The 27,432-nt window shown below is 36.5% G+C and overlaps 1 protein-coding gene across 2 annotated transcripts in view; it reads right to left on the bottom strand.

Annotated features, from left to right (window-relative positions):
- ZNF385D (zinc finger protein 385D) overlaps positions 1 to 27,432 on the bottom strand; it is a 342,412-nt gene that overhangs the window by 226,581 nt on the left and 88,399 nt on the right. Inside the window, exon 2 of one of the 2 annotated variants that reach the window (XM_023207238.2) lies at positions 26,860 to 27,002. In XM_023207238.2, the coding sequence (XP_023063006.1) occupies positions 26,860 to 27,002 (143 nt within the window). Of the gene's footprint in view, positions 1 to 26,859; positions 27,010 to 27,432 lie in introns of those variants that run through there. The other variant, XM_031935070.1, reaches the window with a different exon arrangement.

The following is a 27,432-nucleotide window of genomic DNA, read 5'->3' as shown; positions in this document are numbered from 1 at the left end:
CTCAACATACCAACAAATATGAACAAATTCAAGAAAACAGACAACATTTAGGAAAATACAAATAACTCACAAAAAATTAGTATGCAGTATACAATTGAGAGACAATTCTCCATGAATCTTATGTTTCTGCACTTCTGAGAAAGGGGCCTTGACAGCATTGTTCTGGACTATCTTTTCAAGGATATTTATATAACAAACAGGTTTGGAAATTAGGTAGTGTTTCCCTCGGAGCAGAGGACAGATTTGTTTCCTGACTGGTGTAACACAGATAATGTCTTTCTCCGAGGCAAGGGTTGGGAAGGTATGCAACAAGCCTCCTTTAAAAGATTTTGGTATTTCTAAGTGCAGGAGTCCTCAGCTGTGATACGAACCCAATACATGTGCAGCATCCACCTGAGTCCATCCCTGCATCGCCCTGTGGGACTTGGGAAGCAAAAGGAACCAATGAGAACATAAAACTCATGGTGCCTGATATGTCATCTGTCATAAAGTTATTTATCTCTGACCTAGAATCTCGTATCTTCTGCCAGCATCTATCAAACTTGGGAGACTAACTCATTAGCTTGCCAATAGTGTAAAGTCTCAGACCATGTACTGTTTCTGACATATTCCAATCAAGAAGTACACTGCTTTGGTACATAGAAAGCTACTTTAGTAATGCTTTATTTAAGCCTTTATCTACATCTTGGAATACTCAGGTTTCTGGAAGAACCTATACTAAAATATAAGCTTGTACCGGAACTTGACAAGGAATTTCGAAATGGCAATCACATGTGAACCCTTTATCTAGAGAAATTTCCTCAGTAGCTGAAGCATACATACATATGCATTGGTAAGAAACCACAAAGAAACGGAAACTCTGATACAGAGTATAAAAAGCAGTTTTTAAAATTCACCAGATAGATCTACATATATGCATACATATTTTAACATCAAAAAGAGCAACTCTAATTTGTAAATCTGACTTACCTAGAATTTCAGAACCTAGAGAGCAACTAATTATAATTTTTCAAATTGTTCAAGAACAACTAAGATAATGAGCATATAGAAATACACACTGATCACTTCCACATGCCCTATATCTCTTCCCTGCTTCATTTTTTTTCCAGAGCAGTAAGCATCTTCCGGAATACTTTATATATCACTTGCTTATTTATTTATTATCTGTCTCCCTCCACTAAAATGCAGGCAGCATGAAAGCAAGAATGTTTGTGTTTTCTAGATCCCCAGAGCTCTGACAGCATATGATATATAGTAAGTATCCAATAAATGTTTGTTGAATGAATTGACAAATAAATAAATAAAGCTAATATAATTTGTAACAAAATTGGAAAACTACTTAAAATGCAGTTTTATATAATGCTTTACAATTTGTCGTGAGCTCTTCTTTATGTCATTAAATATTCTTTCAAACCATTTTTTTATGACAATATAAAATACAGTTTTACTGATCTATCATAATTTAAAGATTCCCTCATTGGTAGACACTTGGCTTTTGTCCAGCATTTTGATATTATAAATTAGCCTGCCTTGTATTTCCATGAATGTTAATATTTGACCATTTTAACACTGCTTATGCATGATAGTCTCATTTTAATGAAATTCTCTATAAACATTGTTCACATAAAAACCAATTGTGTTATAGACATGCCTTGCTTTAAGCAATTTTGATTAAAGTCTAATTATGTATGATAGTTATAGATTTTTTATTTTAAAAATGTTCATCATGTGAGTCTGCTGAAGAGAAATTCCTTCACCATACTATTGTAATCCAGAAAAAAAGAAAATTAAGACCAAACATTTCAGACATAATTTTATCATATAACAAACAATCCAAAGACACTTTAGGCTTTTAAATGATCTTTCTGGATTATTCTTCTTTTCTAGCACTTTAAGCTTTTAAAAATTTAAATTGTTAGCCTTAAATTATTTTCAATTTTAAAATCAGAATGCTTTCTTCCTTTATTTAAAGTTTTCACTTACTCTTTTTTTTTTTTTTTTTTTCCAACTCTTTGAGAAATAAAGAAGCTTGGACTCCACTCTGCTGTGAGAGCTTCACAGATCTAGTACTGGTCCTCACAAGCTTTCTAATTCACATGTTATACTGCCGTTAACATGGTGGAAATTGGGCCTTGTTCTTTGGTTGCCTGGCTTTTTTCCACTTTTTGATTGAGCCATGGTAGTGACTAAAGAAAAGTGTGAAAGAACATCCCGTTCCACACAAACCATGCTCTTAAGGTCTATCTCCAAATAATGGAAAATCTCAGAGTCACCATGCTAGAAACTCAGATGCTTACTGTTATGGACTGAAGTCTGTCCCCCCAAGATTCATATGTTGAAGCCCTAACTTCCAATATTATGGTATTAGGAGGTGAGACCTTTGGGAGGTAATTAGGTTTAGAGGCGATCAGGAGGGTGGAGCCCCCATGACAGGATTAGTGCCCTTATAAGGACAAAGATACTAGAGAATCCTCTTTCTGTCATGTGAAAATACAATGAGAAAATGATCATGTACAAGCCAGGAGGAAGTCCCTTGCCAAACACAGAATCTGCTGGCACCTTAACCTTAGGCTTTTCAGCCTCTAGAACTGTGATAAATGTCTGGTGTTTAAACCACCACCCATTCTACGGTATTTTGTTATAGAAGCCAGAGCTGACTAAGACACTTACTATTTTCCAATTCTATTATAAATTTTCCAGGCACTGAGAAGCACAATGTCTACTGAAGGTACCTCTAGTGATAGGGAGCTACCAATTCACTAACATTAACAGTGACCCAGAATGTTTTGCAAATGTATTCTTTGGTGTGTGTGACTGCACATGTGAGAACCCACAGCTTTGCCTACTAAGAGGCATATGAAGGAGTGGGATGGTATGAAAATGGTCACTGTTGGAGTCTAGATGCCCCAAGTCATCCAATCAGAACACTTATTCATAACCAAGACTGTCTGGATGCCTACCTTTATGTGGTAGAATGTCCCAAATTCTCAGCAATATTGTAAAGGCTGGATGTAGAGTTATGGTTATCCTTTACATGCTCTTGTTGTGACTATTTCCCTACATGTTCCTGAAGTGAGCATCCTTTCTCATTAGCCCACTTTCATCAACACTGGAAATCACTCCCTGCCTTCCATTTTCCTAGTGCTCCTGGGTTTAGTTGAGTGTTACGGAGTACCTAGAGCAAATTTTAGTATGAGGAATGAAGTACAGTACCAGACAAGTTGGTGAAGAAGAAGAGGAGCAAGAGGAATAGGAGGAGGAGGAGGAGAAGGGACGGAGTGAGCAGAGGAGGGGGAGGGGAGACGTATGTGGGGGAGAAAACCAATGAAGAAGAAAAATTATTATTTATTATTATTATTAATGTCTCATCACTGGGAATTTCAAAGGTTATATTCCTCTATCGTCTGGTCCCCTTGCTGTGTAACTTAGCCTTCTTTTTCTTGTTACACCATTATTACATCTCTCCATTCTCTCTATTAACACATATCACCAACTTTCTATGACTGGACAATGTAAAATTTTTTATCACTTTACTATGCAGAACAAGTCAGTTCTCTGTTTTTTTGTTTGTTTTAAATATAGAGATGGGGTTTTGCCATGTTGCCCAGGTTGATCTTGAACTCCTGAACTCAAGCGATCTGCCTGCCTTGACCTCCCAAAGTGCTGTTGATACAGGAGAAACAAAGAAATTATTTAGACAGATAGTGAGTGTAAAACAGTCCTTGGCAGACTTTCTCTTTTAACAAAAAGCAGCCCCCAAATCATTTCTTTTCTAACTAAGGATATCCTAAAATATGAAGCTGCAAACATAAGTAAGCAAGCTGGAGCTTGCATGGGGGAATGCCAGCAGCTGTGCCAATAAAAAAGGACTACCTGAAGGCGAGACATGTCCAACATTGAGGCTCCTTCTTCCCTTTTCTTTGTCACCACATGTACAGTAAAGAAACAGGCAACATGGCCCTGGCCAGAAAACTCATCTGCATAATATAAGATTAGGGTGCAGTGGCCAGATTTTCACACCCTATTGCAAATGGCACACCTAGCCTTAACCAGTGTTTTGTGCTTTATGCAAATGACACACCTAGTCCAGCCAATCTTTTGTGCTGTATGTAAATCAGACACTGCCTCCTCAAGCTCATCTGTAAAACCCTTTGCATTCCATCGCAGAACCAGCAACCCATTTCTCCAAGACCCCTTTCTCTGCAGCAGAGAAATCTCTTCTCTTTATTTAGCCTATTAAACCTTCCCTCTTAACCTCACTCTTTGTGTGTCCATGTCCTTGATTTCCTTGGCACGAGGCAACAAACCTCGAGTATCACCCCAGACAAATACTGCCACTTCTCTGGGATTACAGGCGTGAGCCACCACTCCCAGCCTCAGCTCTCCTTTGACGCAATCTCCTTCCATGGCATGAAATAACATATCTTTTATAGGTCAAGATGCTCCTTGAGGTGTTTTCACCCTACCCACATTCAGTCAGCAGCATTCACTAATTAAGAGAAAACAGAGACTTCTGAGTATATTCTTAACAGTATTGAAAGTGGTGACTCAGACATATATTTGCACACAAATGTTTATAAAAGGATTATTCACAACAGCCAAAAAAGTATAAATGACCTAAATGGATGAATGGACGAACAAGATGTGGTTTATACAGTGCATACAATGGAATATTATTAAGTCTTTAAAATGAAAGAAATTTTGACACATGCCACAACATGGATGAAACTTGGGGACATTATACTAAGTAAAATAAGCCAGACACAAAAGGACAAACACTGTATAATTCCATTTTTACCTCGTACCTACAGTAGTCAAATTCATTGAGATGAAAAGAAGAATGATGGTTGCCAGGGTCTGGGGGAAGGGAGAAATGATGAATGCAGAATTTCAATTTTGGAAGATGAAAAATTTCTGAAGACAGATGGCAGTGACAAATGCACAATGTAAATATACTTACATTTAAAATGGTACATTTAAAAATGGTTAAAATGGTAAATTTTATAGTATGTCTATTTTATCACAGAAAAAATAAAGCAGAAGAAAATGTGTTTTGTTTTCAAAAGCCAATGTTTTGAATTGTAAGAGCTGGGCATTTGAGCCACAGTGTATAAAATCTCCACTATAAAAAGACAGATTGAGAGAAATGCATGCTCATATAAGAGCTAATTTTCTCAGTTCAAAAGAAAACACCAATCTTGCGGTAAAGAAGAGGGGAAAGACAGGAGAAGATAAAAAGCTAGCATTGGCTGTTAAATAAGAAGGTGAGGGACAGGATAACCATGTAATTTTTGGAGAAAATAGACAAAAGGAAACCTATTCCAGCTGTATCCTCCATCTTCACTCTACCCTTAACACAAGGAAGGGCTGGTGAAACAGCAAGTACCCAGAGTTTCCTTGTGTCTACCATATTTCAAAAGAAAAATACATGTCTGCATGAGAGGTAGGGGAGATCTAAGCAAATGAGTTTGAGTCAATCTCACAGAATCCCAGAATGCTCCTGTGACAGGGAGTTCAGCAGAATGAATTCTCATGCACCTCAGAGTAGCCCTGACACTATCATTGCCTTAGAGAGCCCTTTCAATGTTCCAAATATTTAGAGTGTCATGGGAAGAGTGACTGAATATATTTCAAAACACTTAATGATGTGTAGAAATGGCTGAAAGTGCAGTGATCTGCAGAGACCCTGTGGTTTAGAAATGTGGTGTCCAATGCTAGCCACATGTGGCTAGTGGCTACCCATTTGAACAGTACTGATATAGGACATTTCCAAAACTGCAGGAAATTTTATTGTACAACGCTAGTTTAGAACAGAGGGCAACAATAGCAACTTATGTGGCTGGACAACCAAAAATCATGTGGATAGACTCGAGCGCATCCCAGCTCTTGCCAATACGAACAGAAAAGGACAAAGAACAAGGTGTCTCCTGCCCCTTGACATTTTTAAAGCACCCAGGATTTAGGTATAGTAACTCTTCACTGAATGTTGTCAATGAGTTCTTGGAAATTGCAACTTCAAGCAAAACAACAGACAGCAAACTAATTTTACTACAGGCTAATTTATATAAACAACTTGTGTTTCTATGGCATATTTCTGATTACAAAAATATCACCAAACTTCTACATGAAGACCAAAACACTTCTGATATTCGACATTAAAATAAACATGAGCTATACACACATTTAAGAAAGATTAATGAAAGCAAGCAAGATAATTATTTACCCAGTTATTCCAGCTCAGGGTCACAGGTGGCCAGAGACTGTCCCCACAGCTCAGGGTGCAAGGCAGGAGCCCACCCTGGATAGAACACCGTTCCATCGCAGAACGCAGGCTCACACACAGTCACACTCACTCACACTGAGACAAGGTGGGCATGCCAGTTAACCCCACGTGAACATCTTTGGGATGTGGGAAGAAACCAGAGTACCCAGAGAAAACCCACGCAGACATGGGAGAAACGCAAACTCCACACAGTGGCCCTGGCCAAGAAATGACAGTTTTTCTCTTCAGTTTTATAACAAGATAATGTTGAAGTTAATGATGTTATTTGAGTACATGCTGTATATTCCAAGAAAGACTGAATGCAATTAAAATTGTATCTTTACAATACACACAATGGAGTTTCGAAATAGAAATTAAGTTTGGTTTGAAGAAAAAAAAGTAACTTTCCTGCACATGTAGCCTCATGGATTAAAATGTATACTACATCACACAGGAATCACACTTCTCTGAGATGAAACAAGCCGCATTATTGTGTAAAAGTGACTGCAACAACTTTTTAAAGTAAAAATTGTGTCCCAATCAGCACCTATGTGAAATGCCCAGCACAGTGCCTAGTTTATCTGCCTAGTTAATAGATGGCACTCAAAACTGATTGCTTCTCTGATTACACAAAATAAAAGTACTATCTGAGAAGAAGCAAAATTCCCATGTCTACAAACAACAAAGCTAACTTTGATAATAAGTGGGCATTGAGAGCCAAATGACCTTGAAGTCTTCTAAATCAGAAAACTCAGTATATGTTTGATGCAATGGTCCCTGAGAAAGTTTTATGATTTCAAAATCATATACTATATCAGGTTCTTTTGCCCACCGGCAGTACCGGAATTGGCAACAGCTGTACTGTCAAATTCACACTAATCAGTTAACAGTTGTCCAAATCAAATTGCAGTCAAGGTTGTTAGAGTCACTGATAAAATAAACAGTTGTTGAGAGGGGGTGGCACAAGGCAGTGAGATCACACTAGCAGCTGGGACTCAGGGTGGGAAGTTGCTTGCGAAGTCAGGAGACAGTTAAGACCTCCACAACCTACACATTTGCAGACACTAGTTTAAGCCAATGACTCCTTTAGTCTTGGACTCTCCTAAAGGTGGGGGATCTTAACTGCATTTGCAATTACCAGGAAAGAAAAAGGTAAATAAATGAACAGAGAAGCCTCAGGAATATTATTCCTAATGTACACCCTCCATTTTGAGGATGAGAGCAAGGCTTAGAAATAAATGGTAAACCTCTGAATCCATTGGCAATCCAAATGGCGAGATTTAAAGCTGGGCTGGGAATTTGAGAAAAATAGAGTTGCTAAATTAGCTAGTTGGTACAGTTTCTACAGATGTTTTTTTGTGAGCTCTGAGTTTCTGGAAAAGCTAAAGTTCCCTGCAGTCTCCACCTACTTCCAAAGTAGTCACCATGGCTCACTGTCAGCCAAGTTTCCTGCCAGCAGTCCCTGTGTGGGGGAGGGAAAGAATCAAAGAAGGACAACTGGACAAAGGTAGTATGACTTCACCCAACTAGGTATTTTTTCCTCCCCCATTACTAAGTCACAGTTCTGGGTCTTTTTTAAGTTGACCTTTTCTAGGTCCATGTTCAGCATTATGTATAGAGAAAAACTGTACATTTTCACCAGGAAGGGTTTGTACTTGTTCAGTTTATAATTCAGTATAGGTGAGTTTCAAATTTGTCTTCTACCTCAAAATGGAGCAGATTCCAAGAACTGAGTTTAAATGTGCAATGTGTAAAAAGCTCATTCAGAGAAGCTCAGTCCTCATTTACAGGGAAGGAGAAAATATCTAAAAAGAGTGTGGATGCTAAGGCCAAAGTGTCAAATACTGTTTTTTAAAGAAATAAAACCTCAAGGAAATTTTTAAAAACTATTTTTCTTTTTAAAAGTTAAGGAAGAGAAATATATAATTTTTAGGGCATCAGAACCGGCCATGTAAGTATATGCAATCATGGTTTTGATTATGTTTAAGTAAATGAAGGGGAGAGGAAACTGTCATACTTATGGACCTACTTGTGATTGTGCTTATTACTGTATGTACATCTCATAGTAGTCTACAGAAAGCATAACAACAGTGCTGCACACAATTAATCTGACTCCACGGTGAAACACTGAGAAAGGTAAAGTAAGTGGACTGAGAGCCACAGCTCCCAAGAGCAATGCTTGGATAGAAACCCAGATCTTTACCTTCAAAGGTAAGCTACAAATTCAAAACCTAATAACCACAGACTATTTTCAGTAGTAACTGAAACTAATTTGGCAAACACTGAGTGTCTATTATGTATTGACCACCTAACAAACAGTGAATTTTGGAAATATATCAGACCTAGATAAACTCTGATAATCTCGACAACTCTTCACTCTCCATTTACTTCAGAGGCAGTTAGAAAAAAAGAAACAGGCCTTTCTTCCCTTCTCAGCCATCAGAGGCCTGTATAGACCATAGACCCTTCCATTTACTTTCCTTCTTTATATCATCTGGGAATGTATTAAACCTGAATTCTGGGCCTACAGCTTTCATGCATTAGGTCACAAATAGAAAGCAATGGAAAATCCAGGGTTGCTACCCATAATGGCAGTCCTACCCAGCCCCTCTCTGTCTGATGCTAAGGCTCACTGAAGTCAAGGCCAGACAGAATTGAGGACCAGTCCAAAGTTATTCTCTACTCCGTCATTTATTCTAAGCTGCCAGTGATCTTTATAATTGGCAGCTAATTTCTTAATGGCATATGCAGTTTCTTGTTGATAAACAAAACAGTGGCAAGGAAAACAGCAAATATGGACAGATTTAGGATTTTTAATATTATATTTACAGACAATCCAAATGTTCAGAATAACTCTCATCATGCAAATTCTGATTTGGCTTTTAAGTAAAGTATAGTTATTTTCTAAGTACTAGTATTTTAAAGGAATTACCTAAATAATATGTAACAAAAACAAACAAAACAAAATCTCATATGAGAGTTTCCTTGTTGTCTTATTGTAAATTATTCTAGATCTACATTTCTTTGGCAAAATATTCAAATATAACAATAGTGAATTAACTAATCCATCCTTCCTTCCTTCCTCCCTCCCTCCGCCCTCCCTTCCTTCCTTTCTACCATTCTTCCTTCCTCTTTCCCTCTCTTTTCCTTCTCTCTCTTCCTCTCTGCCTTTTTCTTTCCTTGCTTCTTTCTCACTCTCCCTGTCTCCTACCTTCCTTCCATTTACATACTACAGTTAACACAACAAACCCATGCTTATTTTTCAAGAGCACTTATATCTGAAGGATCTGCAGTAATACGGCTAATTATGTAATACTGATTCCAGAGCTGAATCCCGAAAATAATGATTTCATTCTACTTTCACTATCTGTTTATTTTACCCACAGAATTAATTGTAGTGGTAAAATATGCTTCTCCCTTTATATTCCTGACTGGTATAATCAAATAATTTCTTAAAGCACATCACTTTTCATTTTAAATGTAGCTTTAAAAAACAGGTTAACAACTGCCCACATTTAACTGTAGATTTTATGTGCTGTAATATTATATGTCATCCATTACCAGTTTTATAGGCTTAGCAGAATAAAATAATCATTGATCTTTTTTCATATGAATACTATTAAGAAAAATGGTATACTCTTCAACCGATTAAAATATTACTTAAGATGCTTTACTAAAATTTATTTTAAAGCAGTTTTTCTCATTAAGACTTGACAAATCTAGAGAACACCTCATTTAATCTCCTTTATGAGGATGTTTTGCATGCAAAGAACAACCTGAGGGAGAGTGAGATTCCAGAAAGGCTTGGGCTAGGGCTAATACGGTTTGGCTGTGTCCCCCCTGCAAATCTCATCTCAAATTGTCATCCCAATAATCCACACATGTCAAGGGAGAGACCCAGTGGGAGTTGATTGGATCATGAGGGGCGGATTCCCCCATACTGTTCTTGTGATAGTGAGTTCTCATAAGATCTGATGATTGTATAAGCAGCTCACATTTCCCCTGCTTGCTCTTCTCTCTCCTGCTGCTATGTGAAGAAGATCTTTGCTTCCCCTTCACCTTCCGCCATGATTGTGGGTTTCCTGAGGCCTCCCCCAGCCATGTGGAACTAAGAGTCAATTAAACCTCTTGTCTTTATATGTTACCCAATCTCAGGTATTTCTTTATAGCAGTGTAAAAACTGACTAATACAGGTCGTATAGAGTGGTAGGACATGTAGACAGTTCTTACAGAACTGCTGTGCAAATTGCTTCTTGCACAAATCAAGATGGGAAGAAAGATGGGAAAATCACAATCTTCTCTGTAGTTTTAGTTTTTATAAACATTGATAACAACTGGAAAAAGGAACAATTGCCAACTAAAATCTCTGTATAATTCTATAAGAATCTCTTACGATTAGTTGCTTAAAATATCCCATAATAGGAATTCAACACATTTGAAGAGTGTTAATTGGAATAGAATTGGAAAGCCTCTACTAACAAACAAGAAGAACAGTCATCATTGCCACCCTCACAACTACCCAAGACAAGTACAGTATTACTAAGGCTAGGTATGTTCCAACAAATAAGATATGGAGTGATAGTTCACTTAGTCCACATATAACCCGAGAGGCACTTAGTAGTATTTTCCCCGCTTTGGAATCTTTCCAGCCATAGTAGTATTATCTCCATTTTACATGTGAGAAAACTGAGGCATAGGGAGACCAAGTAACTTTCCCAACATTATATATCTAGTAAGTGGTAAATCTACAATACAAACCTAGGACTCTGTGATTCCAAAACCCATGGTCTTAAGCACTACCATCGTGATACTCAATATGTACTCTGTGGACAGGCATCGTCAGCTTTACATGTGGCTTTTTTAGAAGTACATAATCTGATTTAATGGCATACTGACATTCAGAAGCACTGCTCTATACTGTAATAATAATATGAATAATAATAGCATATATGACATTATATAATTATTTATAACTTAAAAGTATGTGCATATATGCTACTTAACTATGGGCAATACAAGGCTGGAAAGCAAATAAGGATGATGTTTTAGAAGAAAAAGTGTCCACACTGATGTTTCTGAGATAACATGGACACCGTGTACTCTTGGAGGATTAAGAGGGGAGTCATCATAGATTCATGTCCCCGGGAACTATTTAGCGGGATGACATCATGGAAACTTGCTAAATTTTGCCCAGGAAAGGTTGTCCAGCCACATTAAGAATTTTACCAAGAGTGACACTAAGAATATAATGAAAGAAAGCCATTTTATAAGAGTTTTAATTTATACAAGAAGAAATCCTGGCAAAGCAACTCTTTAGACGCAGAAGATATTTAAAACTTCAGTCTCTTTCATTGAAAGTTTTAAATAGCTCAAAGCACCAAATTTAATTAATTTATATTGAATGCAAAACTTATTATAATTATTTTACCATAAATGCAAGTCAGCTAAAAAAACAAAAGGATAGGCTAGAATTTAATTTTTTTCCAATTCTTCGACTTTGTCCAAATAAGAGCCAGTTCACTAAAGAGAATCGATCTGTCAAATTGGTAGTACTAAATTTACTACTTAAATTATTTAAAATGTGTTGGTTTCTTTTGCCCGTCTCTTTATAAATTATAAGCTTTAGTCTTCATTTATTCCACAACATTCCATACACATTTATGATTTGCCAGTGTCAGTTCAATATCATGGCTGCAGACCACCTAACATATGCAAGGAAGAAAGACAATAGCTTCTACTGAAGCAGATCAATAACTAGAAATGGAAACAAATAGTGAATATAGAAAAAAAAATTACAAACATTAAAGATGGCAGGAAGATCCAAAGATGTGAAAGGAAGGCAGGTATCCTGGAATCCCAGTATTTCAAAAACTGAAGATATGGAAAAGGTCACCAGAGGAAAAGCAGAATATGAGGAATTACATATGTAATAAAACATTTCCATGAAACTACAGAATTGCATATTAAATATAAACAAAGTTCATCTGTTTGTCAACTTTAAATCTCCAAAATAATTTCAGGAGCCAAAACTCAATTTGGAATATTTCTCTTTGCTCCTGTAGTGAGTATTTTGTTCCTCAAATTTCTCTTTTAGTTTACTTGGCTGTAATAAAAGTAAAGCTAATTTCCTCTCTCCCTGCCAATTACTGTAAAGACCATCTAAACCAGTTAAATATAGGCAACATGATACATAGATGAGAAAGCAATATCTACATCCATTTACTTTTTATTAGTCAAGAATTTCTTTAAATTTATTTTAAAGAAAGAAATTTTAAACATTTATTTATTTTTTAAAACAAATTTTTAAAAAATCCTCTGAAGAGCTCATAGGCATCAGCAAACGATATGCAATTTAAAATAACATATATAATGTATCATGTTTTCAAAGGAATTCTGAGAGTAACGTGAGCTCTCCAGTTCTACATGCTCACCTCTCACAGATTCGCAACACTTTCCAATAAAGTTAGAAATCAATGAGTTTAACACAGGTATTGAGATTTTCCTCATGATTTTGGACTAACAGTTTCTGAGACCAGTGTGTTTGACCTTAAACAGAGTGGAAGTTATTAAGCAACACCTAAACGAAGAGTTAACTGATCGGAAGTTTTTTGCTGTTGTAATATGGATTGTTTTCCTTTTCAAGGTGTATGTTAGCTTTTATTTTTGCCACAAGTATGATTTTCAGGACCTTGCAATTATCTTAACAATTTGAAGTCTTAAAAAAAGAAAAAGGGCCCGGCGCGGTGGCTTACGCCTGTAATCCCAGCACTTTGGGAGGCCGAGGCGGGTGGATCACGAGGTCAGGAGATCGAGACCATCCTGGCTAACACGGTGAAACCCCATCTCTACTAAAAATACAAAAAATATTAGCCGGGGTGGTGGCAGGTGCCTGTAGTCCCAGCTACTCGGAAGGCTGAGGCAGGACAATGGCATGAACCCGGGAGGCGGAGCTTGCAGTGAGCCGAGATCTGGCCACTGCACTCCAGCCTGGGCAACAGAGCCAGACTCGATCTCAAAAAAAAAAAAAAAAAAGAAAAAAAAAAGTGAAGAAAAACTCTAAGGCTAAGAGCATATAAAATATTATCTCATTTATGTTCTGACTCAGGTTATTTTAATTATTTTCATTCAGCTAAAATTGAACATATTCATCAGATCTATCATATAGTATGTCTGTCATCACTAAATTATATTGTGTGGAAAGAATGGTTCTATTTTGGCTAGTAGGCACAGCAATCTGGAATTTTTTTTTTCTTTCTCTTTTTTTTCTTTTTGGTAGTGACGGTAGTGGAGAATGGTTTCTCGAAGTCATTGTGAAAACTATTAGAATAATGCCATTTATAATGTATAGACAAGTCTGTTCTGCCAATTTAAAATTTAAATTGAACTTCTTAATCTCATTCAGGAGTTCTATGACAGATGTAGTGGGATTAATGACCCTTGCTTCTAAAAGTAAAATCTTCCTAATACTCAGAGCCCAGTGCTTATCTAAAAACTATAGCAATTTCTTGAAAAATAGACCTTTCTACAAAAAATTAAGCATCAAATTGACATTTTAAATTCTGCAAGCTAGATCAACTTCTTTTAAGAAAGTGTGAATAAAATTGATCACTTCTGAGAAATAATTAAAGGGCAGTGCTAGAAGGGTAATGTTAACTTGTTCAAGACTCTAAAATACCACCCCTACTCTGAAACTTGATGCAAGTTAGAACATCATCTCAATCAGATTCCATTACAATTCATACTAATATAAGCAGCAATTAATAAAAACCAGAAATTTTACTAATCTCTTTTACCTTCACTGAATGTGTAAGTGTTTAAAGAAAATTATAATGTCTTTAATAAGTAAATTTAAATTGAATTTTAGGAGTAGGTTGCCAAGCTTCATAAACACATTTTCCAATAGACTTTTCAGTCACTTCTACATAGTAGAAAGTTACAGGAATCAATGCATCAACCTTTCTACCTGGATGTTACATCGTTCTCCTATAAGGCTTTTGAACAAGCCAAATTATAACTGTAACATAAAGACCACAGACCTGGGGCATGTTAGATATACCTCTCATGTCATGTCAGATAATACAAACAAGTGTCTGAAGCTGTCACATTTAAGTATTTATATTGGCTGGATCCCAAACTAATGATATATTATAGGTGGCAAATACTGCAATAAAGTATTAATATTTTGCTGAAGGTATTTGCTGCTTAGAAAATTTGAAAAGCTTTCTAAAATACAAAAGCTATACAGATGATACACTAAATAACAATGTACTGATCACCTAAGTATTAACATGCCTTCTTTTGTTCAGATATTTCTTTTTTTAAAATAACAAAACTTGAACATTACAGAGATCTGGAAGTTTCCTTTGTTTTCCTTACCAATTCCATTGTCACTCACTCCTCAGAACCACCTGCAAATAAGGACTTGTGTGGGCTCCCAGTCTATGTTGTCATGTATTGTAAATTAATTTCAGTCTCCCTCTCTCTCCCGCTTTCTCTTTCTCATTGGCATGTGATTTAAAAATACACACACATACACATATATTCTATAATTCTATTACATGTTGCAACTGGTGTTTCTCAACCCAGCAACATTGAGCTTTTGTGATATTTCCATGTGAAAACAATTCTTTCATTCCCATTGTCTCAAGGTATATTTTATAATTAGATCTTAATATGTATAGATATAGCATATATATATGTGTATATATGTATAAATGAAGTGTATCAATTTCCCGCTAATATTTATATTGTTCTTTTTTTGCTACTAAAAACAAAAATGAACATTTTTGAACCAAGTCTCCTTATACACATATGTAAGAGTTTTTCTACATACCTGCACTCAGTATTTTAAACCATGAACCACAGTAAGAAGCTTGCATAAATGCATGCATAAAGATATGTATACATATACATAGGTGTATATATATACACAATATATGTATGTTTTTTTTCTCCAAAATTATAAAAGTTTCACTATGATTTTAGGTAAGTAAAATTAAAAACAAACTTAAAGCTCAAAATAATTATTTATCTGCCTCATTCCAAACAAGGCTCTTAAAACCAGATTCTGTCAATAGTTTCTCACAGGTAGCATAATAATTAAGGTGATTCTAAAAATCAAATATGTATTTAATGAATTTTTTTTTACCTAAGAAACACAAGTAGGATTATCTGGAAAAAAAGGGCATTTTCTTTATAGAGCTCCAAAAGCTCCATCTATCTGAGTACATAAACCCTATATATGTTAGGAAGTGGCAGGAAACACTGGTTATCTCTTTTATATCACAGGTTTTAGGAAGGCAAAAACTGTTGCTTTGCAACATAGTATGTGGTAAAAGTCACAGAAACATGAACATGGTACATATGCACAGATGTTCTAAAGAGCATACAGATGTTTTGATAAAACTGATTATTTTTCTATGTGATTTCTTTGAAGAAACTGCTTTAAGATGCCCCAATCTATTGTACAACTGGACTGTCATTTTTCTTACCTTCCATTAAAAAAAACTTGAATATAGAAATTAAAAAAAAAGTTTCTTATCCCTATATATAGTCACTTAAAATACCTATTTTTTATTTTAGTCCTTTAAAATTCTTTGACAGGTCCTTGAAATAAATTTCATTTTAGAATGTTCAGGGAAAGAAGTCCAAGAATTAACCACTCATTTTATCATTTTAATATTTGCCCAAACTCTAGATAAAATGTGGAATAAGAGGTTATGCTTCAAAGAAAGGCAAAATGCAAGTTTTCTTACTTTTGCTCTACTACTGTCTTGATTTATGAGCTTCAGAGAGAACCATCTGACACTGGCACACCTCTTCAGGATAAGAGAAATTACACAGAGCTAAAGGCATTTGAGTAACAATGTACTTGTGGCTCTCAACCATATGTTACATGAATTACTTAAATAACTGCTTCAAACTCCCCTTCTTTTTCTACAGGTAGATGGAACCATGAAATCCTAAACATATAACAGAGCAGTGCTTCTCAACAATCTTTGCTGAAGGACCAGCACTACCCCCATCAGTCACAGACCAATACTTTTATAAACTAAAATAAAAATGAGTTATCAGAAAAAATACAATGAAATAGACTTACCAAATATAGTCATAATTCTTGATTGGTTTTCACAGATGTAAAACTACTCTGTTAAGTTGCTATAAACACCTCTAAATGCTTACTCTCAATTTCCATACTTATCACCCATAAACAATTCTCAGATCAGTATGGGTCTGTGTACCACACTTTGAGAAGTACTGAGTCATGAGACAAATATACTTCCTGGCAAAAAGTTCTCATTCCTTTGACTAAGAGTAATTGTTCTTTACATTTGTGTTGGCGGGAGGGAGATGTGGAAGAGGCAACTTTACTCAAGTGATAGTCTGAGAAAGTTATTCTTTCATCTGTACTTAGCTGTGAAAATGGATTTTCCCACTAATTTTGGCCATGGGGAAGAACACAGTGACTCTCAACACTTAAAGGGCAAAGAAATCACCTTGGGGAAGTGCAAAAAAAAAAAAAAAAAAAAAAAAAAGCTTATTAAGGTTTCAAAAGCAGAGACTCTGGTTCAATAGGCTTCCTCAATTCAATGCCTGCAATTTCTGTGTTTCTCCAAACCTTCATCACCTTTACTCACTCCCAGAAAGTCAATATGATTATTCTAGTTTCACAGATGAGAAAATGCAGACTCCCCATTTTTGCCTTAGGCTATAGATAAAGTATTAAACATAGAACTCAAATCTTCCAGATTCAAAGTTTAGTGTTGTTGCTTTTTCTCATGTATGTCCTATAGTACAAAAGAATATTGAGTTTTAAAAAGCCTAAATTGTTACTGAGATAGCAATGTTGTTTAAATTTATTACCATTTAAAGTTATTTATTCCCCTGACAACAATTGCCATATACAGCATAAATATGTGTGTCGGTGACATTAGACAGCATCTTTACTGTCCACTCATGTCCTAGACACTCTTTTTTATAGTCATTCAATCACAGCCAGACTCTTGTTCAGGAAATACTTTGCTTTCTCAGTGAAGTCCCTTGAGGTATACCAAATTATTAGTTAATTAGCTATTAAAGTATACCAAGGCTTATATGACTGATTTTAAAAATTACAACCATTTGCAGACAAGAGGTAATCTAGCTATGTTGAAAACAAATTGTGCTGGACTTGGATCAAGGAATCTGAAATCTAGCCATGATTCAGTTATTTACCATTTGTATGATTTCGGGAAAGTAATTTTCTCTCTCAGTTCAGTTTCCTTATCTATATCTTTTAGATAATAACCTGTAATATGCAAGTCTCTTATGAAATTAGATTTTAAAAATAATGGGTACAAAAATGTTTTCCCTACAGTCTTTGTCAGTTGATGATCAATACATTTTTTTTTTTTTTTCCTATTAAAAAAGGCCGTATATCATGTGTTTACTTCTTTGGTTCATAAGAGTTACAGGGTGGGGGGCTAAACTAGCTCCAAATAGAGAACTTTCTTACAGCTGTATGTAGATGACCCACGAGGTAGTCTCTCACCTCACAGGTAGGCTTATCTACTTTCACTGGATGTAGTCAGGTAGGAAGCTGGATTACCAGTTGTCAGGAATATTGCAGAAGAGATTCTAGCAAGTGTGGGTAGGCAGATCAGATGGCTCTTAATATCCTTTTCCTGTTAGGGTTGTCATCATAATACCATAGACTGGGTGGTTTCAGCAACACACATTTATTGTCTCACAGCTCTGGAAATCCAAGATCAAGCTGTCAGCAGGGTTGGTTTCTTCTGAAGATTGTTAGCGAAGGATCTGTTCCATGTCCCTCTCCTTGGTTGTAGACGGCAGTCTGCCTGAATCTCTTCACTCTATTTTCCTTCAGTGCAAGTCTCTGTGTGCAAATTTTCCCCTTTTATAAGGACACCAGTCAGAATGAATTAGGGCCAACTGTAATGACCTAATCTGAACTAATTACATCTTCAATGACCCTATTTCCAATTAAGATAACGTTCTAATTCACTAGGACAAATGACTTCAACATATGAAAATGTGAGGGACACAATGCAACCTATAATACTATTATTCCATCTTTAGCATCTCCACGAGCAGTAGAAGTCAGGAGTCCCAGTTTTCTCTTAGTTTTGCCACTTGCTAGCCATGAAACTGGACATCACTCATTAAGTCTAGGCTTACCTATAAAATAAGCATGTTGAAGAAACAAATTAACTCTAAAATGTTCTTTCATTTTGACATGTCTATGTCCAAGTGTGGAGTAGAGGTCTCTAAAAGAGCTACTGGATCACAAAATGAGCTGTAAGCTTCAATATTTTCTTATTCTGGTCCTTTTATTTACCCAAAATCCCAGTCAGTAAGGAAGTCACAGTAGGAAACAGGTCAAATATATTACTTGCAAAGCCTCATCTCATTATGATTAGGCTGACTACATAAAGAATATCTATATATAAATATATAGAGGTGTGTGTGTGTGTGTGTGTGTGTGTGTGTGTGTGTGTAATGTGTATTATGCCTCGGTCTTTAATGAGAAGAACAACTAATATATGCATAAATTAAGTATCTTTGGAAGGCTAGATACAAAAGCCATTTACCACATTGCTTGCCACTTAAGAGAAAACTAAGAGCAGTCAGGAAATTGTTTCGTTCTCTTTAGATTTTGAATCACAGGTGAATGTACTACCTATTCAAAGAGTAAACAAGGATTAAATAAGAAAAATATTCATGCATTATGTATTTGTTTAACCTTTGGTTTCTAAGTCTGAATAGTGTATACTGAAGTCATTTTGTGCTTCGAGGTCACTATAATAAGTATGTCTGACTTTGACAAACTTTCCATTTTGCAGAAAGCTACAGGACTCAGCAAACATGCTTAGATATCTGCTTCAGCGTGAAACATATAATGAAAGAAGACTTCATAAGCAGATGTTTCTTAAGAAGCTTCTGTTATACAAAAATGACACAGTTAATGAACAGGAGAGCAACCTGCTACATCTGTCTTCAAAGGACAAGGAAGTTAGCAATCAATACTGTATTTACGATGGCATTTTTCACCTGAAAAGTTTCCACTTACCTACCACTTGTGTCTAAGAAAGACAGGCTTTTTCTTACTCAAAATTTCACCCTTGCTGCTAACCTATTTTAGTGACAGCAGCAGTTGTATAAACTTAGTAAGAACAGTTATTAATGTGTAAACCGAATTTAATTAATATATCATTGAACAAAACAAATGGCAGTGTGCCTTACCACTGTTTCTATCACTGGCTGAAAGATAAAAGGCATTTCCATAGCTGGAGCAGGTAATAAAATACAAGCCAGAGAAGAGAGCACTATTCAAGAATCATTTTTTAAAGGAAAGAAGACGAAGTTTGCCAATTCCATTTTAAAGATGAAGGAAACAAAGATCCTGAAGGGTATATATCCAAAGATAATAGAAACATGAAATTGAAATTTTCTGTCTTGGGTTCTGTATTTTTATCTGTAATATTATAAGTGTGCATTTAAGCTAAAGTTCTAGAATAATCTCTATATGTTAAGCACACTTAATGCTGTCTTAGAGTCCTAAAATGCCTCACCAATATTTTGTCACTATGACAGCCCTTATAGACTCACACAAAACAGTTGATGAATACTATAAAGAATTGATTTTTAACTGCATTCTTTGGGCAACCGCTGGGATTTTTACATCACTGTCCTTTTATTAACCATAGTAAACAAACATATAAGCCAACTTAAAATTACAGATGCAAATTAAGGAGATGACTCGAGTCTATGCTTGCTTTTCTTTCCTAATAAGTGATTAAATTAATACTTTCTGTTAGATGTCAGTTATCTAACACATAAAACAGTGAGTGCTTAGAATTTTTCTTTCGTATTGGCGCACTTCCATCAATTACACTACTTATGGTACAAATGTTATGGCTATTTCTCTTCTATCAATTATCTGTTATGTGTTTTTCCTGTCTTTTTATTTATCTATATCTATTACCTATCTACCTATATATCTATCTATTCCACTCCATTCATTCAAAAACTTTGTGTTGAGTCTTAGCTATGTTTCATGTTCTATACTATGGTTACCTTAATAAAAAAATATACATATGGTATTTATCTCAGATTCCAAAGCAAACCTTAACATTTACAATAGAGCTTTCCTTGGCCACCTCCAAGTTACCTTTCCTTCCTTTGAACTCAGGTAGCATTTACTTTTAAAGAACTTTAAGCATTTAATTATAGTTCTTTATGGAATGATTTAACTACTACACCTCATTTTCAACAAATGAAGCAAACTGTAGCGAGTACCTGCCTGTGTAGAGTACACCGTTTAGTTTAATCTATTAACATCTAGATGTTTTTCTGGTATCTGATAGAAGAGAATATTTAAAGGAGTACTAATCAACTGTGTCAACTTCATAGGTAAAACAACCATTCTTCCTCATTCTGCTTTTCCTCCTCCCTCGTCTTTTTCTCCTCCTCCTCACTGTCCTGCTTTTTCTCCTTTAATCTTTCTCAGTGTTATTATTGTTGCCATCGTAATTCTAGTGTCTACTATAGTCAGACACATTATCAGTGCTTAATAAATGCCCAGTAAGTGAATCAGTAAAAAATTACCTCTTCTCCCTACTCATACTCTTCATTATATTTGTTAATGTGATGTTTCTAACAGGTGCTTTTAAATGCAGTTATTTTAAGTAGTCACATTTTTCAATATACAGAATTATTGAGTAGGACTCAAAAGTTTGTAAAAGGAAGAAATCATTGAATGAATTAATAAATGAAATGCTTTTTTTTTTTTTTTTTTTTTTTTTTGAGACGGAGTCTAACTGTTGTTGCGCAGGCTGGAGTGCAATGGCGCGATCTCGGCTCACTGCAACCTCAGCCTCCCGGGTTCAAGTGATTCTCCTGTCTTAGCCTCCTGAGTAGCTGGGATTACAGGCATGGGCCACCAAGCCAGGCTAATTTTTGTATTTTTAGTAGAAACGGGGTCTCACCATGTTGGCCAGTCTGGTCTCAAACTCCTGACCTCGTGATCCTCCCGCCTCAGCCTCCCAAAGTGCTGGGATTACTGGCGTGAGCCACCGTGCCTGGCCGTGAAATACGTACTTATGTATTTTCCTCAGCAACATTTTTGAGATCATGACACACACACAAACTTTAAAAATTTCATAGAAAAATGTTGGCTTTAATCAGTTGAAATGCAAGTGATATCTGGCATGTAGTAAGCATTCAATAAATGGCTGCTGTAACCAGAGTCCTGAAAAATGTCATACAAGGAAGGCTCATGGCATTTCTGGAAGCTAAAATACAACCACAGAAGGATCATTCTTGAGATCCAGCTGTACCTATAGATAATTCAAATTTCCCCCATCTGTCCTCCTCCCAACACCCCACCACACAAACACCAGAAGGTAAGTTCCGTAATTGCAGGAACTTAGTTTGCTAGTTTCACTACTGAATCCTCACGGCCTAGCACATAGTAGGTATTCAATAAATATCTGTTGAATAAATTTTTAAAAACCCCACTGTTTGGGAGTGTAAAAATTGTTCAATGTATTTCATCTTTCTCCTGCCTTCCCCTCCCTCCGCCTACATATGTTCAAAATCTCAGGCCCGTCCTCAGAACTTTTGACTCAGAATCTGCACTTTTAACATGATTATCTGTGATTTCATAGCAGAAGCAGTGCTATAAATCATATAAATTTCACTTTTCTGTCCTCCAATGGATAAAACTCCTCAACTTGTTGATCAAAACCCAACCTCACAGTATACTCAAGTTTCCAGCAGTTGGTCCTTTGTACAACTAGGAAGAGCCAGAGTGGAGTCAGCTACTAGGACTTGATCTCTCTCTCTCTCTCTCTCTCTGTCTTTCTCTCTTTATCTCCCTCTCTCCCCCCTCTTCTCTTTGTTCTTTCCTCTTGCTTTCATGATAAAATCATATTATACAGAGGAGCAGCACAGTGTCAAATTTTCTATGCTAATTTACATTTTTTAATGTTAAAGAACCATCAGCCAAAGCTAGCTAAAGCAAAATAGTTATCCTCTTTTATTGCTCTTTTATTCTGCCTCTTTACTTTCTATGTGACCTCACTCTTCCTTGTGCATCTCCTAGAAGGCAGAATAACTAAATACTTACTGAGTATCTGGCATCTGCAGGCACAGAAAGTCAGTTTTCCTCATTTAATCTTTATACCAACTAGATGTACAGCCATAGGGATGGGGGCATGGAATCATGCTCAGTCAGTCCTCATGAACACATTCTCCAAAAGTAGTACTTTTTCAACGACATTCTAAAAGTGTATTATTGTCCCAACTATGAGTTAGAATATGAAGAAAATACGTTAGAAAAATAAAGAATAAAAAGGAAATGGTGAGACCCCAGGAGAAAACTGTCATAAAATGTGGCCATTTTTTCATGATCACCTTCCATTCTGAACAACATCCCAAAGTCTGGCCCAAGCCATTCTCCTTCAATCTCTAGCATTTTAAAAGCCAGCTATACCTCTGATATCAAACCTAAGCATCTGGGTTTTTAAAATTATTTCTTTATTTTATTGTACAGGACACTGGGGCTCTGATAGATTTAGCCTTTGTCCACAGTTACAGAGACATTCAGCTTTTCTGATTCTGCATAGTGCTTTCCCTTCTATCAGTAGCATCTCAGCACCAGGGCCACCACTGCTTTACATCCCAAAGACTGGAAGCCTGAGGCTTATATGGCCACAGGTGTCTTAGATGTGTATTAGATGCCACTAAAGAGAAGCATTTCACAGAATTTGGATGGAAATAACTTGGATTACTGAGTGTCCTGTGTCTGCAACTCCATGACTCCATGAAAGTGAACTGAAGAAAACGAGAGCTAGCAACAGTCTTCTCTGACCTGTTTGTCGAATACTCCCAAAGGTTTTGTATGCACCTAAATCCTTATATTAAATTATTTCCTGTTCAAATGCCTAGAATAGTTTCTATTTTTTTCACCCAGCCCTCACTAAGACAACCATACAGCCATTCGCTCCTATACTCAAGCTAACATTGTATGCTGTACATCTTTCTGTGTAAACATACTTTATTAACAAAAATTTCCTTATTTGTCAACTTCACCTTTACAAACTGAATTGTTTTCATGGCAGAGGTCATAACATAATCTGTTATCACTGTTTCTGGCACATAATGATGCCAGACAATTAGAGAATAATTGCTGAATAACTAGCAGTTGTCTGAATGAACTAAGCTCAAGCCCCTTTCTAATGTTTCTTTCCTAAACATCATCTATCTACTCCTGTGACTGTTTCAAGAAATATAAATTCAGAACGGGATCACTGGGATCAGAATATTTTTAAGCACTGAAACTCTAATGTCTTAAGAGATTAAAGGGCAGGATGGGACATACGTGAGGAATTCCAGGAAAGCTTTCTTTTGTGTGAAAGCTACTAGAACATCAAGGGATACATTTCTAGGGAATAGCTTCTGTTGTGATTCCTTAGAAGTTGTCTTTGAGGAGACTAAAGGATCCTGATAGTCTCATTGAATATCTTCTTTTATACCCATAACTCAGTTCTGATTCTATATCTGTTTCCTTTCCCTCCTAACTGTGCTTAGTTTTATAGATGTTTCATTTTTCTTGCTGATTCACACCCAAACCTCATGGTTTATGCTCTTGTGGAAGATAATAATCAGAGACATCCACTTATATTTTTATACATTTTATAAGCATACATTAAAAAATTTTTCCTTTATATTTCTGCCAACTTTATCCCAAATAGAGAGATGACTGCATATTCATATCATCAGGGGAAGAATATAGTCTCTGATCACCAGGCAGACAGACTCTGATCATCATGGACTTTGCTTTATAAAGGTCATATGGGTAAAAGTTGTTGGGTGGCAGAGTTCATCACTTATCGTCAAAGAAGGGATAGCTGTGTTGTGGATCTAGGTAGGAGGGACTGCTGACAGACTTGCAAAGTTTGTGTGTCTAAGCATGGCACAGAAGAAGCTGAGAGGCAGGTGCCTAAAGGGCCATGATAGCCGGGTGCTGACCATCTCATGAATGCCTATGTGGATAAATAACTTGATGACCAGAGGAATTCTCCCACCAAAGCCTTATAACCTGTTAGATAATTATTAGAGTCCAAAACCTTAGCATATCCTGAAACAAAATTAGAGTAGATTTCCCTCCAGCCTGATGAAATGGGCTCTCTTGAATGAGAAATAAAGTCAATTTATGGCCGTAAAAATTATGTTTTATACATACTGAATTTTTGGATTGTGATTCACATCTGCTACAAAATCAAGAACTCAGACTGTTACCAAAGAAGATGTTCTATGCCCTAATTCTCAGTCAAAAGCTACCTTATTATGGGCTTTCCAACAATTCACTTCAGTTGGAAGCAAAGAATGACTTCATCCTTGTCTGGCTATATCTTGACCAGCACTGGAAGGGAATAACCAAGGAAAAAGCAATAGTTGGAGCAACGGAGGGCCACTTGGTTTAAGTAGAATAAACATCAACACAAGTTAAAATCCGTGATAGAGGAAAAAGAATCAAGTCAAACTTTTGCAATCAGTTAGCCAAGGAACTGTCAATTCAGAATCAGAAGGGTTTACAAGCTACTTATGAGCACGCTGCTTATCACTCAGATAGCGCTTGTTATATACCAAGCCCCATTCTAAATGATTTAACCCACACAACCCTTATCACAGACCGATGAGGCATATTATATTATTAGTCCCATTATATGGATGAAGACATGATGGCCCATGGGAGTCTTGTGACCCATTCAAGGTCATATCTATGGTAAGAGGCAGTTCTGAGATTTGAACTTAGTCAGTGTAGCTACAGAGTTCAGCTTGACCACCACGCAACGCTGCCTTTGCCCATGAAAAAAACCTACAAATCTCTGAATGGTATAACCTCCCAATGAAGAGACTATCAGGTCCACATCTTTTATTTTAAAGATGAGGGAATAGCAGCAAAGAAGGTAAAGAGATTTGCTCAGGGTCATGTAATTCAACACATCACTCATCTTTGTTTTATGTTAAATGATATTCATTGTCAATCAAATTAATCACTTTGTTATTAATATTTCCCAAGAGGCAAATCAAAAGTTTTAAATCCAGCCTTTTATGGCCTTCCAGGAATTTTACCTAAAATGCTCTTAAGCTGACATGGGATGGGATGCCAAGTGGTCTCAGAGGCCAGAAAAAGCACCTTGATGGGTAATCCCCTGGGTGTCTGGGACACAAGGCTGTGCCAGGAAACCACTTAACAGAAGAGCAGGCAAGAAATCAGGGAAAGGGAACCCAGAGGACTTCAGTGTATTCATTTAGGAATAAGGGAATTTGATGCTAAGCAGATTTCCTCTCTTCTTAATGAAACACCTAGAATTAGAAACCTGTATTTTGTAAAGGTGATCTTTATGTTGCTTTATTTATGAAATATCAATTTCAAAACAAGGTTTTGAAAATTCCTCTCCCTACGAAAAGCAAAGGGGTCATTTTGATTCTCCCTTGCCTTTTAGCAAGCACTAGCATATAACTGTACTGACTCATTGACATGTCCAAAGTCCACGTGACAAAGTACTGTTAAAGAAAATAAGACCCACTGCTGTCTCCTGAAGAATTATTTAACTGTGAGCCAAATACATATATTTTTAAATCCATCATGGGGACAAGATATTGCAACGAGAAAGTTGTATTATTTAGATCACTGGATATTTAGTGACCTCTCATCTTAATCCTTCCTGCTCTGGTTACACTGACATGTCCTGTCATTGACAAGCTCAGACCTGCCTTATAACAACCACTGTTGTTATCTGAAGGCTGAATAGATAATATTCAAAAGAAAAATGTCACTTACTTGTTTCTAACCTTTTCAACCCTTATTTCAATTTTCATCCTAAGAATACTCTGATTGCAGAAAAAGAAACACATGATGATGAAAATGATGCATCTGCCAACTTACACAAAGACATCTTAAAAGTGAAAATAGAGGGAAGAAAGTAATTGAACCTGTGCTGAGAGGCTACTGACAAAGCCCAAAGAAACAAAGAAATATGAGAGTTAACTTGGGCAACAATAACACCACTAAAACTCTTGCTACCAGAACCCCGAGTTGTTTTAAGTTAATGGCAGGAAGAAAGTGCTGTATATTTGAAACATAATCACTGCTGTCATTGTCAAGGTCCTATTTATTAAGTTAGAAAAACGTAAGAGATTTGGAAATTAAAGTAGATAGAAGAAACACATTTTTAATTTTTTAAATACATACTGAAATTCTAATGTTCTCTCTAATAAATACATTGTTTCAATTTGGATGTATGCCTACAAAGCTATAGATTTGTTGCTCTTGCCCAGAAGACACTAGAGGGGAGACATCAAGTCATGATCAACCCAATCGGATCGAATCTCTTTTCATTTTCCTTGAAGGAGCCTGGTTCTGGGGATTTTGCCTAACCAGGCAAACAACTAACTTCATTATGGCTTCTAGACAAACCGTGCAATGAACAATATAGCAAAATGGAGGCAGTGACCAAATCAAACCTGGCCTTTAAGGTTTTCCAATACCTTCCACTCAGGCAAAGACAAAGTCGGCAGGTACTTACCGCATTGAAATTGGGGAACAGGTTGACTGCAGCTGCAGTGTCAAGAGGAAAGGGAAGAAATGGTTTAATATCCAGCGATGGTTGCAGAGGAGGGGCTGGTGGACGGACAAGGGCCGGGAGAGCAGGACTCTGGCATGTACCACCTGTGAAGACCAGAGCAAAGGGAGCAATCAGGGACACCACCATGGAAAAAAACACCAAAGTTGCTTTTGAGACAAAAAGGCCAGCTTTGTGGGTCACTGGAAAAAACAAGACATGGACTCTATTGACCTCAACTGGGAACTGGCCAATGAGCAAATTTGCCATTAGGCAGAGGGAGCTAGTTGAACTGCTCCATTTTCCTTTGATTATAACTATCTGGTTATGTAAGTAACATCAACATTTCAAATGCCCCAACCTGTCTTTATTTTCCTGTCTAGAGCTCCAGATTGGGTCAGTCACAAATCTGCAACCAAGATCTCTGAATTCAAAGGGAAGACCCCTTCATCATGCACCCATCCCTCTTTGAAAACGAAACCACTCACAATATGCATTAAGTCTGAGTGATTATTTTACAGAACTGCTCTTTGCTAC

The sequence above is a fragment of the Piliocolobus tephrosceles genome, chromosome 2 (assembly GCF_002776525.5).
Source record: "Piliocolobus tephrosceles isolate RC106 chromosome 2, ASM277652v3, whole genome shotgun sequence".
Taxonomy (NCBI): domain Eukaryota; kingdom Metazoa; phylum Chordata; class Mammalia; order Primates; family Cercopithecidae; genus Piliocolobus; species Piliocolobus tephrosceles.
The sequence above is the reverse complement of the archived record's forward strand: the minus strand, read 5'-3'. Positions and strand labels throughout refer to the sequence as shown.